The 15,007-nt window shown below is 39.1% G+C and overlaps 1 protein-coding gene across 1 annotated transcript in view; it reads left to right on the top strand.

Annotated features, from left to right (window-relative positions):
* Positions 1 to 15,007, top strand: part of LOC306804534 (von Willebrand factor D and EGF domain-containing protein-like) — a gene marked incomplete at both ends in the record, with an annotated part of 194,408 nt that overhangs the window by 111,897 nt on the left and 67,504 nt on the right. The window contains 6 exon segments of the mRNA XM_079311273.1: positions 1,429 to 1,510; positions 3,665 to 3,713; positions 3,716 to 3,776; positions 3,778 to 3,840; positions 7,440 to 7,958; positions 7,960 to 8,288. Of these exon segments, the coding sequence (XP_079167399.1) occupies positions 1,429 to 1,510; positions 3,665 to 3,713; positions 3,716 to 3,776; positions 3,778 to 3,840; positions 7,440 to 7,958; positions 7,960 to 8,288 (1,103 nt within the window).

The raw sequence follows: 15,007 nt of genomic DNA, 5'->3' as shown, positions 1-15,007 counted from the left end.
GCCTGAAAAATGTGGATGTTTGCATGGCAGTGCTTAAAAAATAACCCTGTAATTTAGCAGAAGCATTTTATACATTCCTTTTTTATGTTTTCTTTATTGTAGAAAATAATAAAACTTATAACAATAAGCCTACAGTTTAGTTTCCATATTACTTAATTTCATAAAAATCATGTTTTAAAACTAATCACAGTGCCTTAAGAGAAAGCAGAATAATCCATTGTTTTTTAAGATGGGAGCTGTTAGCTTATAGGGAGAAAACATCAACAACATATATTAAGTATATGGCTACTATTTCCTTTTATAGAACATATTAGAATAAAATAGAGTGAGAATGAGACAAGTTTATGGAGTGAGAGCACAAAGAACAAGCAGAAGAGGGTCCTCTCACAGGGGAACACAGAACCCCACAGGCTCCTCTCTGTTGCTGAAATTCCAGAGGTTCCATGGTTCATACAGAGGCCAAACACTTACAAAGTTATTAAAGTTAACCTGCTCTTGGCCTCACCCACATAGAGCAGGGATGTTCCTTACAGAGAAAAATTAAAGTCCTAAATTGTTCTCCATGCTGGATTGTGCTGATTGCCTAGTGAAACTTGTGCTTATGGGGAAGTTGTGGAGGGGAGAAACAAAGTTAATTTTAGTAGACTTTCAGTAGAATCCCAGATTTTCACAAGGAAGCCTAGCCACAGCCAGAGTTGTAAAATTTGGTGATTAGTCACAGAAGAGGTTTCTGAGCACTGATTTCCCTTTGAAGAACATCGTACTCTAAAAGCATCCCATAACAGCCAAAATATATTTATTAACACCCAGAGGCAGGAAACTTCTTTCCATTTGCTTTATATCAAATATTTATCCTTTTTCTCCATGCCCATTTCCACAGCAGCAGCTGGGACACAACTCCCACTTTTGACAGGAGTTCTTAGGAACCTCCAGCCAACTGCAGCGGCGTTCCCTTGGGTACAGAGCCATGTGTGGATGGCTCCCTCCTCCAAGGCCAGCAGGCTGCTGTCACTATGGAGTGCTGCTGTGCCACAAACACCCCACAGGCACGTGTGGGGTCTGTAACTCTGTGGTTGTGTCCCTTGTGACTCTCCAGGCACTATGACAGCCATGAGGTCGGGACGTTCCTGCTGTGCTGCATCCACTCGCGCCCATGCCTGGAGGGTTGTGGTGGTGGTTCTTTGAAAACATGCATTTAATATTTCTGAATTATCAATGAAGCTGTGTTATTTTGGATATTTTGGACAAGCTGCTACAAAAATATCTCAGGCCATCAGAGCACCTGCAGCCAAATATACCAAAAACAAGAGGAGGGGAAGTCGCTGGTTAAAGTGTCGGTTTAACAAATTAAAACAAAACCAAACAAACACCTCTGCAAATTTCTCGGTGACACAGCAGAGCTCTGACAGCACAACTTACTCTCTGCAGTGTGGCAGCCCACTCCCTGTTTGCTTATGCCAGGCACTACCCAACCACATCACATAAAGCAAATTTCTTTGCACAGCTCAAGGTATAAATATTCAAGGAAGATCACAGGTAGCAGAATAATGGAGCTTTTGAGTGGAGCAGTAAGACACTATTAGTCAGATCCAGAGAGCCACCAAAAGCTATGAAAATGGGCTGTAAATGTGCAACATTTGCTGTAACATAAAGCATTTGCCTAAACAAATATATGGCCACAACTTAGTTTGCATAAGTATCACTTATCCACACTAATCCACTGAAATCACTGGAAAAATAAGAGCAGGCAGCTTCAGGGGTTTTGGTAAGGAAAAGAGCTGCAAATTATGGCCAAGAAGATAATTTTATCCTAGAGTTGTATCATCAAGATTTATTGCCATGAAATGTTTTGGTCCACATCAGAGCCAGAATGATGCAGGAAGTGCCTGTGCTTGGCTCTCCGTGTGATCTCGCTTGGAGCAGATCTCAGGAAGGTAGTAATTGAAAGTCTGTTAATTATAGAATAGAGAAAAAGCAGGAATCAAGCTGTCATTTCATTTTGCAACTGAATGCAATATAATTACTGTTTTATTACTAGGATAATCTTAGCAAGGAATCCCTATACTCATTTACACCTGGGGTAAGACTCGGGGAAACAAATCAGGGCAGGCTGGGGACAGAATGTGAACCCTGCTGTGATGTGAGTGGCAATCTACAGGAACTGTGCAGCAGTGAACAAGATCCATGAGCACACCACTGAGTGTGCATCCCAATTCTCCCAGCACCTGTCCATCATGACCCTGATGCAGCTCAGAACTGGCTCCCACAATGTTCAAGGAGGCTTGGAATGGGGTTAGGTCATGCAAGTGGCAGCTTCCAGCAGCCAGACACTAAATAACTCTGCAATCTGGGGTGTCAAAAAACCTCCTTTGAAGCCTCAATTAGCAGCATTAACTCCAGGTGGGATGCATTGCCTGGGGCAGCAGGAAATAAAAGGGTTAGAGCCCTCCAAACTAGCAAAATAAATCCACACCTGGAAATATTAATCTGGACAGTGCAGAGGACTGAACAGCTCGTGCAGTTCTGACTGCAAGGGTTTTACATGCAGGCCTCTAGAAAAAGCCTGAAGTAATGGGGAACTAAAATGGGCAGAATTATAATTTAGTGGAGCCACACTCTGAGTAAACTCTGGATTCAAGCACGAGAATAAAAATATGAGCTTGTTACTCCTTCACAGATATGAGCATATTTGATGGGGAGAAATTTCAAAGGGACCAGAAAATCCCCACCCAAAATAAAGAAATACAATAAAGAAAAACAAAGGACATTATTTGGACTAATAAATTTTATTTAGGCAGCAGCAACTTTAAAAGGGAAAATAATTATTTTGAAATTATTATAATGAGATGTTTGAAACGGTAATGTTTAATTTTGAATAAAAAGAAAGTATTAAGGCTTTAAGTGATATCAGAATAGTATGTTCCTGCTTCCTTTCTAGGCCCAGATAATTTTCAAATTATTTTCTTTTTACCTGTAAAAATAAAGCAAATAAAAAATACATTTCAGCTGAACAGATATTTTCCTTTTTTTTCCTTTTTATTATTTGGTTAGTAAACCAATCTGAAAAATCCATTATCCACACAGTTACTTCTTGTTTTGAACCCCACCAGGTTTTTTCTTTTCCTTTTAAAGGTCAGTGTAAGCCTACCACTAGTCCTTTAATGAGAAAATTGCTTTATCCACTTTAAAATACAATCATTTTCTGGATAATCCAGCCTTAGAAAATGAAATGATTGTTCAGAAGGAAGAAAGATGTTTTTAAATCTTGGCAGTTTCTCTAAAAAAAAGTTATTATTATAAAATTATTAATATAAAAGACACAAGGGTGGCCTTATTGTCATGGAAGTGGCTTCAAAAATTAGCTGGTAACTTACCACTGGGAAAACTCCAATGGATGAAAATATTAATTTAAGAAGAAAGTACTTGTGCAGTTATATATTTATGTAATGCTATCAGATATTAATGCCATGGAATCTGAAAGCAAGCTAAATAATAGCACTAATAAATATTTATGGTGTTCCTAAGTGATCTTAAATTACCTCCACCATCACTAACGTCCTGCTTTGATATTTTTGTTTATGGAAACAGATGGGTTTTATTGCATAAAGAGCTTGGTAGGAGCTTCAATTCACTTTTTTTTATTATTTTTTCCCTGCCTCTTCAGGTGCTGTTCCCTTCGGGCGCGTTTGTCCGCGCGGAACTGAGCGAGTGGGGCAGGGGGTGACAGTGGGGACACCGGGCAGGGACTTCAACAGCACCCAGGGCTTGTGTGGCCTCTGATGGGAGGGCTCACAACGACCTCAGCAAGCTGCCCCAGGAAGACTTCATAGAGCAGTGGAGGTACAAAGCCAGAGATCCCACCCAGGAGATGCTCCCAGCACTGTTTCAAACAGTCTTGATGGGTTCATTTCATTACAGACCCCCCTAATGACCTGACAGAGATCTGCTTAACCCAGGGAGAAGCCTGAGACCCATCTCCATCCCAGCAGCATTTAATTTTCAGCCAGCACAAGACAGAGCAGCAGTTACCAAGAGTAACTTGGTAATATTCACAAGTGATGTCATGTTAACAGCTGTGTTAAGATCCCTCTCAGCTGTTAAAAAAAAATGTAGCTCTCACCCACACTTGAAAATGTAGATAGCTGACAACAGGGATTAATTAAGGGTTTCATATTTCTTGTGTTCTTTTATTCCTGAACACTAATTACAATATGTGAGTATAGATTAAATGTTACATTTTAACAAAGTCTGGTAGTATATGTACCATGTTAAACTTAATATCAATGCTACTAATGATGACAGTGAACTCTGAAAACTTGTACTTTCTGGGACAGATGGTTCCTGCAAACAGAGGCAGGAGTCTGACTCTGACATCTCCCTGTCACAGCCCCTGTCCCTATCCCTACTCCTGTCTCTATCCCTATCCCATATTTTAATTCCTGTTGCTGAATTTCAAACATGCCTAATAGATGTTCCTAAAACAAAAAATGGGTTTGCTTGTGTAGTCTGGTTTGTTAAGTAAGGAAAAATAAGACAAAACACTATAACATAACACTTAATCTGTACATGGGAGCTCAGCTGAATCCTATGGGAACAATGCATTTTTAGACATTTTGCAGTTCAGAAAATAAACAAATACCCCGCCACATTCTAGACCTGTTCAGTGGGCCTAAGTAGTGGCTATCTAATGTCTATTTTGTCCTGTCATTGTAAATTCTACTATTTAGAATTCAACACCCTTATCATTAATATTCTCATAATCAGTCTGAGATTGCTTCTGAGAAGGCAGATGGAGAAATGACTTGGTGCAAGAACCAACCAATAACTCCCAAAAAAGGGCTAAAAAGGTCCTTAGGAGAACTTGCTCAAAGCAATTTTGAAGAAAGAGCTGAAGCCAAAGCAAAGTGCAAAGGAATTTACTTATGAAACACTGAGGAGTTTTCTAGGGCTATATGATGGAGACTCTTCAGGGAAGGCAGGAGCTCCTGCTAAGTGAGAAGGGCAAGAGGGGTGGTGAGTTTCATTTGCAGTCCTCCCAAGGATGGATTCTCAAGGACCCCTCAGAACCTGGTTAAGAAAACAAGCCAATAGAGAAACCAAGGTCACCTGCAGAGGAGAATGGTTCATTCTCTGATCCACTTAGAGAAATGGCCCAGTAAAAACCAAAAGCTAGAGGGTGGTTTTTCTGCTGCTGTTTTTAATCTCATTTTAAATAACCCTGAAAGTGTGCTAGGCTTTCTGCAGCACCTGAAGCTAGTCTGAGTGCCCACCATCTGGCAGCTCAGAGCTTTCCCTGGCTCCCACCTCTCTCAAGCAGCTGCAGGGCTCTGCATGCACAGATCAGTTGTACACTCCAGCTTTCCAGCACAACTTTTAAACAATAAAAAAACATCAGAGCTTCCCAGCCACTAAATAGCAGCTGGAGAAGAGATTAATTTTAAATCATGTAATTTAAGTGGGCAAAATAAAATTTTCAAACATTTAAAAATGTACCAAGAAACCAGCAGAAATGCAGTTAATTTTGGACACTTTCTCTATAATAGCAACCAGCTCAGCTTGAAAAACTTTAGTTCTTCCTGGATTATAGTGAGTGGTTCAAAGGAATGATAGCTGGTCGGGTCATGCAGGGGACAAAGAGCAGATCCATGCTCACTCAGGAGATGCTGCAATGGGCATGGCTGTGAGGTAGGATGGGGTTTCCATTCTTTCCACACCATACACCCCTGTTCTGTTGACAGGGGCTGGCCAAAAGAAGGTAATTCGTTTCATGTAGGATTGACAGAGGATTTGTTTCAATAAAATATCAAAAGAATTTCATTTTACTGACACTTTTATTGGTGCTTTGTTTCTGTCCTGACTCTGGACCAGTTTATGTGGGGTTTTTTTTTCTTTTTTTTTTTTTTTTTGTTTTTTTGTTTTGTTTTGTTTTTTGTTTTTTGTTTTTTGTTGGTTTTTTTTTTTTAATTAAATAAATTACATTTACAATAGTCTTTAGTTTATGTAATATTATACCAAAGGAGGAGCTACTTCTGCTGCCTTAGTCTAGGTTTAAATTTGCCTGATGATGAGTCAGGGAAGCTTCAGGGGCACGTAACCCCTCTCTCAGAGCCAGAGGAATGGAGCGTGAAGGACACTCATTCAGACACCAAAATGTGTTGTGCAAAGGACACCTCTCTCAATCATCACGAATGTTTTATTTTCCTAGACTATAGGGAAGTGAAGAACAGCTTGTGCATTTCCATGAGCATGAAAACCATCTTTTTGTCTCATACTGTCTCCTGCTGAGCCCACACTTTGGGCAAAATGGTTCCATAAATGTTTGTGCTCATGTTTCAGGAGGAGAAATAGGATCATTTTGCCAGTGTCACTGAGATGTTCTATTTAAAAGTTATGATTCTGTCAACAATCAAAGTAGTAATATCAGATATGCCATTTAAAATGTATTTATAAAAAATCGGATAAAGGCAATTGCATTTTCCAACAACAATATCTAGTGTTTGGCTCCAATATGTTGGCAAATGCTTTCACTTTCCTGAAAACCCAGCATTCTGGCTGCAAGACAGAATTCATGCCAAAATAATTTCAATTTTTGGTGCTATTTCAAATTCGTCTGGTAATTATATGCTGCCAAATATTGGGACAGGAAACATATCCTTTTCTATGAAGCTCTAGGATTCCTCTTGTGTTGTACAAATAAGAACAATAAAAGATATGAAATCTCTGAAGAAACTTGAATCATGGCTGTTTATTCAAACTGAAGTCTCTAGAAGTTCAGCCATCATTAAAGACTAAATTTAAAAGGGGAAGAGAATCAGCTCAGCTTATATGATAGCATAGCCCTATGATCACTAGAAAACTATTGTTTGTGTTGGAAAAAAAAAAAATCAAAGAAAACTCTAGTAGAAAGAAAGAATGAAATTAAGTATACCAAAAAAAAGGGGAGGGGGAAGACTTTTTAAAATAAAAATGTTAGCAACTACATCTTCGAGGAAACTGTTGATGAGAGAACAGGCACAAAGATGTTTTTCATAATATAGGATTTGAAACAAAAACAACTTTTCTGTCATTCTCCAAGAGTTAGCTGGGTCACCAAGGACAAATCCAAAGCTTTATTTAATATATAATACACATAGGTTAACCTGCACCTCAGAGAAAGTCCTGCAAAGAGAAGTCAAGCAGTTGGGCAATGATCCAGCAAACCACTTAAACACCTGGTACTAAAAAGTCTCCATGAAGTTATAGAAAACACACAGGGCAACTCAAGAAGGGCAGTGTAAAAGTGACTAAAGAAAATAGAGATTACACTTAAGCCTTTGCTTAAGTATTTTGTAGATTGGGAATTTATGTTTACCCCAGTCTCAGGAAAAGGAAGTTTTCTTGTATGATAGACTAATTTGTTGAAAGTTTTCCCCTGTAATCCCTTCCTATTTTTAAATCAGAATTCCTCCACGGAAGAGTTTATTTGAGAAGACTCCAGCACCCTCTGAGAGGAAGCAAAGGAAAAGTTTCTGCAGGTGCCAGAAGGGGAGTACCAAACCTTTAAACACAAAAATTGCCTTTCAGCCTCCATCCCCTGCGCCCTCTGGTTGCCATCATGACCCCGTGGATCTGGATATTACAGCTGAGTTTGTCACTCACACAGAAACAGAGCCAACTTTGAGAAAAGATGGGAAAACACTGACCAAGACTTTTGGTCAAAGATATTTTTCTAAATCAGTCCAGAAGCAAAGAGGCCCCGATGTCCTGCTAAAGCCCCTTGCACACAATATTTCCATGAATAGCAACAGTTCCATTGGCTCTACCAAACCAGGAGACCTAAGGAAAGCAAAAAGGCAAGACAAGCATTATGAATACTCATCCTTTCCCCCATTGCATGGCCCAGCCCAGAGAGATTCAGAGAGCTTTGCATATTTTTTCCCCGAGGATTATTTTGAAGGGGTCCGGAAGAAATTTCCAGTCATGGCCCACTCCCAATGGCCTGACTGCCACCAAGGCTCGGCAGATTTGCCACCAAATTCTTGCAAATTCCACCATTGGCTTGGCATGTAAAGACCTCCTGGGAGGACACCTGGATGAAGTAATTGATATTTGCCTTTTGGACCTGCAGCTCAAAGATGAAGTGGTTTGGGTGAGGGCGCTGGTCGCCCTTTTGGAAAATGAGTGTGAAAGGAGAGTGCTGGGAAGCAGGAATGGAGAGTTCCCTGTTGGAAACCAGCCCTCTGCTGCCTGGGAGGAAATCCTCACTGCCCTGAGGTGTCCTGCACCTCACGATTGCAGCACTGCCAAAAGTGAATAAAGCATTCTCTCCATTTGGAATTATTAGGTAGAACATCTGCACGCAGTTGTTTGCTCTTCAAGCAGTGCTACTAGTAAGGTATTTGATGAATTAGTAATCAGGTTTTGACCTTGAAGAGCCAATCAAAATATCTGGTTGGCTGGTCCTTCGCTTTTTTGCCTCAGTAACTTTTTAAAAATGGATTTTACAAGCCCCTTAGCAAATTGGTTTTGCAGAAGTGATTTTCTTTACATCTGATCTATCACTGGCATGCTGACAAGCAGGCTTCTCACAAAAAAGAGGAGTGTCCTGCTCACCTTGTGGTCAATATTCAGTGTAGAGATATGTCTTTCTTCTTTTTTTCTTGGTCAACAGAGAATAAAGTTTGAATGTTCATTTCAAACACTGTACTAATAACAAAACAAAATTAAAAGTGACAAAATGAACAAGAAACCCTGCCAAAGCCATCAAATAGAGCCAATCTAAAGTCAGTCACCTTGGCTTAGCTGAGACATCCAAATCTCCAGGCAGCCCCAGTGGCACATCTGATACCCCAATGCATTTATTGTCAGGAGTGGGATCACCCACAATCTTCACATTAAACATGACTTCAGTCCATGGGTTTAAAGCACTTAAAATATATCCTGACATCCATGTTTTTGTTAATGACAAACAAAAATTTGCAGAATAACTTCCCAAATATGGAGGAATTAATTCTCTTTCACACAGAGAATAACTGACACCAGGGACTGAAAAGTGAGTTGAGCAATTTTGAAGCAATTGTCCAACACACAATTCAATGTTTAACTTCATTTTTCTGTGATACAGAGGGGTTAGGGGGCTTGCTGAGTCCAAATCTTAAAATTTGATTTTGCTATGGCTGAAATCTCTCAGGTTAGAGGAAAATAGCTCCAATATGACCTTTCAAGTAAAAACTAATGGCACCTTGTCTTCTTGCTGTGACATCAAATATAAACAAGGACAGAGAACAGAGCTCAGCCTGAGATTGCACAGGGAGGTGAGAACTGGAAAACAAACACACATCAGCTGTGGGAAACACCTCCTGAGTCATTGCTTTCCTCTGCCCTGGCTGCTTGGTCAGTCTCTTGCTGCCTTTGCACTGTCCACTTTCAAGTTCAGCTGGACAGGCAGCTGGGCCACCTTGTCTAGACAATGTTTTTCCCGAGTTAGAGAAAAATTTAGAATAAAAAAACCAGAAACATTAAAACCAAGGTGACAACTGGCATGCTTACTTTTCAGAATTTTCTCCCTTGTCTTTGGTGTAAATGCAGAGAAGTTAGGAGAAAACTTCACACAATAAATTAATTTCAGCATTAACTATGAAAAGAAAAAAGTACTGCCACAGTCTAGAGTGAATCAATGGAATGAACTGCAATGATGTCCATTATTAAAGACTATTTATGAATTAATTTATTAGTGATTTAGAATATTTTTCTATATACACAAACATAGAGAAACTGTTTATATACATATATAATTACCTGATCTTGTGAATGCAATATAAAGCTCATCTGTGCATACAGCCAGAGGTTGGATCCTCTACAAGGAGAAATAAAATCTTAGTTCTGGCATGCCAATCACCCTGACATTATAATACCTAGAAAAGGTCATCAAGATAATTTGGTACAATCAATCAAGACAAGCCTTCATGGGAGCTTCACCTTTAGCTGTTCTTGATTTTTGAATTTCATTCAGAATATATTTAAAGATGTTTTCTTGTTTTCACATTTCACATGCAGAAATGTTGTACCTTGACAGCATAGAATCATTGGGATTGGAAAGGATCTGGGAGAACATGAATCCAACCCTTAATCCAGCACTGCCACCTTCAGCACTAAACCATGTCCCAGGTGTCACATTTTAGGTGGTTTTTGAACACTTGCAGTCGTGGTGACTCCACCACTTCCCTGGGCTGCCTCTTCCAATGCCTGACCACCTTTCAGTGAATACATTTTCACAGATATCAAATTTAAACATCTCTTGGTGATGACAGCAACATGATCCTCTTGTCCTATTGCTTTTTACTTGGGAGAAGAGACCAATCCCCACCTGGCACAAGCCTCCTTTTCTAAACACCCCCAGGGCTGTTCCCTACATCTCCCAAGGTACAGATGTGATGGGACACCTCTTTCCAAAGAAATCACAGCAGTACCACACAGCCACAAACAACCTCCCAAATGTCACTTCAAAGGACTGGAAGTGCTCAGAGGTCCTGCTGATGCCACTAAAGCCAGGCTTTCACACCAGGATAGGTTATCAGAGATGAATTAAGATCAATCTCAGAATTAAAGCTGTGTTCTCCAGCCAGAACAGCTCGAGCCCCATCACTGGGAGCTCAGGAATCCTGGCCTGGCTGGCAGAGTACAGGAAATCAGCACAGGCAGGATAAGCCCCTGGGCTTTGTGACTAATAAGCAGAAGGAAGGGGAAAGAAAGGAGGAGAAATTAAGAATTGAATTAGGCTCCTGCAGGACATATAAAAGTGCTGTCTCTTTCACTTTCTTTTCAAAAAGTCAGGACAGAAGAAACAGGAGAATACATGTTGATCTCAGAAATACTGAGTTTTAAGTGCTATTGCTAAGGAAAAGTTATTTTCCAGGAGAAGCTACATGAGTAATGAAGGAGAAGGTAACTCCTTTTGCTGGCTATATATTTTCCCATCAGTTCCAAAGCAAATCTCTGTCTAATTTTCTCAGGCTGGAATTATAGATGTGAATTAGAACTCCCCCAAGATCAAGGAGGCCATCAACATAATTCAAATATCTTTTCCAAGGTCACCCAACCTCAGCTATGCTGCCAATCCATAACAATATATTCTGCCACTGGTTTTGGCCAGCAATCACACACAAAAAGATGGCCCTGCAATATTTTCAGGAATCAGAATACAGGCCATAATATATTTGGAGTAATTTTAAATGAAAACACAAATAAAGAGAGAAGATGTGGAGTGTGGCTTGCAGACATGCTTACTCCTCTGCTCTGCCTGACTCCAACAGCAGCAGTCCAGGTGGCCAGAGCTATAATTATCCTCACATGAAAATCGCTATTTGGAGTTGAAAGGCACCTCTGAAATTTGGCAGAGCTCCAGAAGCTTAGAATTTCTTAATGTTGCTTAACATTTCCTAACCCCCACCTCCCCCCCAACACCTGTATAAGGTGCTTAAAATGTCATTACCACCTGTAATTAAAGGCAGAATCCAATTACAGCAGATAGCAAATCAGGTTGGTGCTTACCATTTGTATATATTGACCATGTTGCTTATAAAAAAAAAATTGGGACTAGTAAAGCACACATAGAGCAATGTAATATGCAGATTGTATGAAGCTCTAAAGAGCAATTACAAGATAAAAGGTAATGAGGAATAATAAGGACAAATTAGTTTCAGTGAAGTAATGACACTTGAAGTTTAAATTTCTATGTGGAAAGTTCTGGGGAGAAAAAAATTATCCAGCAAAGAAATCAAAGTAAGCAAAAAAGGATGGTGAGAAGGTGAGAAGGGAATGCTCACCTACCACACTTACCCATTTACAGAAATATCCCATTTTTGTATCAATACATTTCATTGGTGTTGTTAACAGGGGCTGTGAACTCAACTGCATTTTCAGAGCTGTGAACCACAACCACACAGGTCCCCCAGACCCATCTGCCACAGCAGCTACATTGATTCCACCCTGTTATTTCTGGAGTGGTTATATAGACCTTTCTGAATTCAGCAGTCTGCTTTGGGTCCTGTTCATGTGATGTAATTAAATAATATGAATTAAAGCACACATTTTTTAATATATATATATATATATATATATATATATATAAAGAGCAAAAGTATGAGATCAGCTATTACAGTTCCTCAGGCTGTAATTTGGTTATTTATTTTCCAATGGAAAATGTCTCTCCCCCTTGGAAGAATAAGCTCAGAATTTTGATCAGACCAGGAATGCAAGGTCAGGTACGTATTATAGAAATCTTACTGTTTATGTAATTGTGATTTATTTTTAAGCTTAATTCTCATTTTCAAAGATGAAACACAATGAAGACATTGAAAGAAAATACTTAAGTTTTTCAGGATCCCCAGGTGAAAGGGGACAGAGTATTTCAGTTGTCAAACTCCAATCTGCTTCAGAGACTTGGTGTGGGAGCATACTGACTGAAATAAATACTTTCCTCCCAGTTGAATCAATTCAGTGATCTTTAAATCCCAGATCATGATGATTATGTAAGGGCTGTTAGGAAGTTAAGTAAATTAATACATTTTGGCATTTTCAATATGTGTTTTGCTGATGTGATGCAGAGGGAGCCATCAGGGTGTATTGGCTCAATAAAGGCTGTCCTTGCATAAATTAGACTATAGAAAGTTAAAAAAATGCCTCTTAGACTTTTCAAAGGAAATATAATCCATTTCCTAAATCCCCAGGATATCTACTGTGAAAAATAATGCTCACTGTGTGTAAGGCTGGTGCTCTCTGTGGCTGGGACCAGCTTGTGGTGACCAGACCCTCAAGGGACAATTCCATTTAACAGCACCACAAGAGTCCCAGAAACAGAATTACCAGAAACTGTGACACTTTCCACAGGAATTGGTTATTTTTTCAAATTGTTTGGGTCAGTAAACAAAGAGAAAAACAACCAAGTTTTTGTTAATATGGCAAAACTTGCTCTATGGCAGAGAGGATGCAGTACACTTCAGAAATTCCATTGATTTTTCAAAATTGGATTTCGTAGGAGTCAAACATGCTTGTAAGAACAGCAAAAACCACACTTACTGTTTTAAACTTCTCTCACCAAACAGAGTACTATGGCTATAAAAAATAGTGAATTGTATTATTCCTTAAAAAGCCCTTGTTCTTTTCAAAAAGTAAGTCATTGGGCTTAATTCTACTCTTCATTATAACAATTCCATTGACTTTGGTAGACATGGTATTAACAAAGTCACAGTTCCTATCACTTTGATGAAGTTACACTATCAAGACAAAAATCAGATCTCTTTTTCACAAATGTTCATTTATTTTTCCCTTTTTCTCATACAAATTGTTGACTTTTACATCCCAAAATGTTGAATTTTCCTGTCTATCCAACTGAGGGAGGTTTGGAACTTTCCACTGTCTGTAGCCTCCCCATTCCCTCTCATGTGTCCAGGTTCACTTGACAACTGATGGGTGTGAGGAAGTGTTCTTGTACTAAAGTTTAGAAGCTGGGACATCTGTTTCTATCAAATATGTTTTTCTTCAGTAATGAATTCTGTAAGGCAGGGAACATTTCAAGCAGATCTTTTTGTACCATTGCAGAACAAAGCACACTTTAATACACAGCCCCCCTCCCACTGGGATTGTGTTATTTACACTGGGCTTAAAGATATTAAGGATATATTCTTATTTCCTTTAAGCTGACATTAAAGATGTCTCTCTAAGATGTCAATGCTCCATAAAAGAGGTTCTATACAACTTGAGAAGGAAAACTTTCCTTTTGAGACCTGTTATCTCCACTTACTATGATTTTTTCCCCATCAGCTTACTGAATAATATTGGAAAGTAGATAAAGAATAAACATGAAGATATACTATGCAATTCAAGATTCCATTGGGTTCAGTTAGTAAGTTTTTTCCTAGTTAAAGCAATTTATGATGTAATACTGAAAGAAAACTGGGGAAAATATCTTTTAAATGTTTATTTACAAAACACACTTTCCTTCTCCCAGCCACCTACAGAGGAGTGGCCAGCATCACCACAGAGGCCCTGGCACAGGTTGCCCAGAAAAATTGTGGATCATCCCTGGAAGTGTTCAGGGCCAGGTTGGATGGGACTTGGAGCATCCTACATGAAAAAAAATTATTCCATAGTATCTTCAGGTCTGGGCCATAAAAATTTACACAAATACATTCTTCTCAGGCTAAAAACAGAGCCACTACTCGCAGACATATTTTAAAAAGGTATAATGATTAAATATCAAGCTTTGAGATTACTTGTCAAAACATCAATTTTTGAACATAGGACTTGGTGCCTTTTGAAAAGACACTCTTGTTATTTCAGAGGAATGAACACCTCCAACCACAAAAGTTTTAGTAAGAGCTACAAAATTTAGAAAAGAAAAATAGTTTAGAATCAAAAGAGAAAAAAACCATGAACTTTAACTACCACTGATGCATTCCCACTGACACCCACATACTCTGCTCAAAGAAACATTTTCCTCAGTCACATCAAATATATTTGTGGGCAACTCTCAGGGATTTGGAACTTCTTGCTAGTTTTGAAGCCTTTATTCTTTCCTTAGCAGTTTTACTTTAGCTTTTGCTGGTGCAGATGCAATAAACAATCATCTGAAAAGGCAAACATCAATACCAGCTTTAATCTACTGTTTTAAGTCCCAGTTCTTTCCATTCCAGGCACAGACCTGGCTGAGCAGGAAGAGGACTATTAGCTTTATAGTTAGAAAGTCAATAGAAAACAAATTTTAAAAGGATATTAAATCCTCCTGATAAGGAATATGGAATGTTGCATGCTCAGTGATCATACCCTTCCCTGCAAACCAGATCAGGGAGTTTGGTCTTTTCTGCAGGTTAGCACATTTGCTTTAATGCAAAATGAAAACAGTGAAAACAGTCCAGTGAAACATGTAGCTAAACAAAACCATTTTCTGAAGAACATAAAATTAAATTACTAGAAAAGTTTAAAAAATTATAGGTCTCATTCAAACTGACCAAAGTCAGACACCCCAGAA

Source organism: Erithacus rubecula (assembly GCF_903797595.1).
Source record: "Erithacus rubecula genome assembly, chromosome: 8".
Taxonomy (NCBI): Eukaryota; Metazoa; Chordata; class Aves; order Passeriformes; family Muscicapidae; genus Erithacus; species Erithacus rubecula.
Note: the sequence above shows the minus strand (reverse complement) of the source record. Positions and strands in the feature narration are given on the sequence as shown.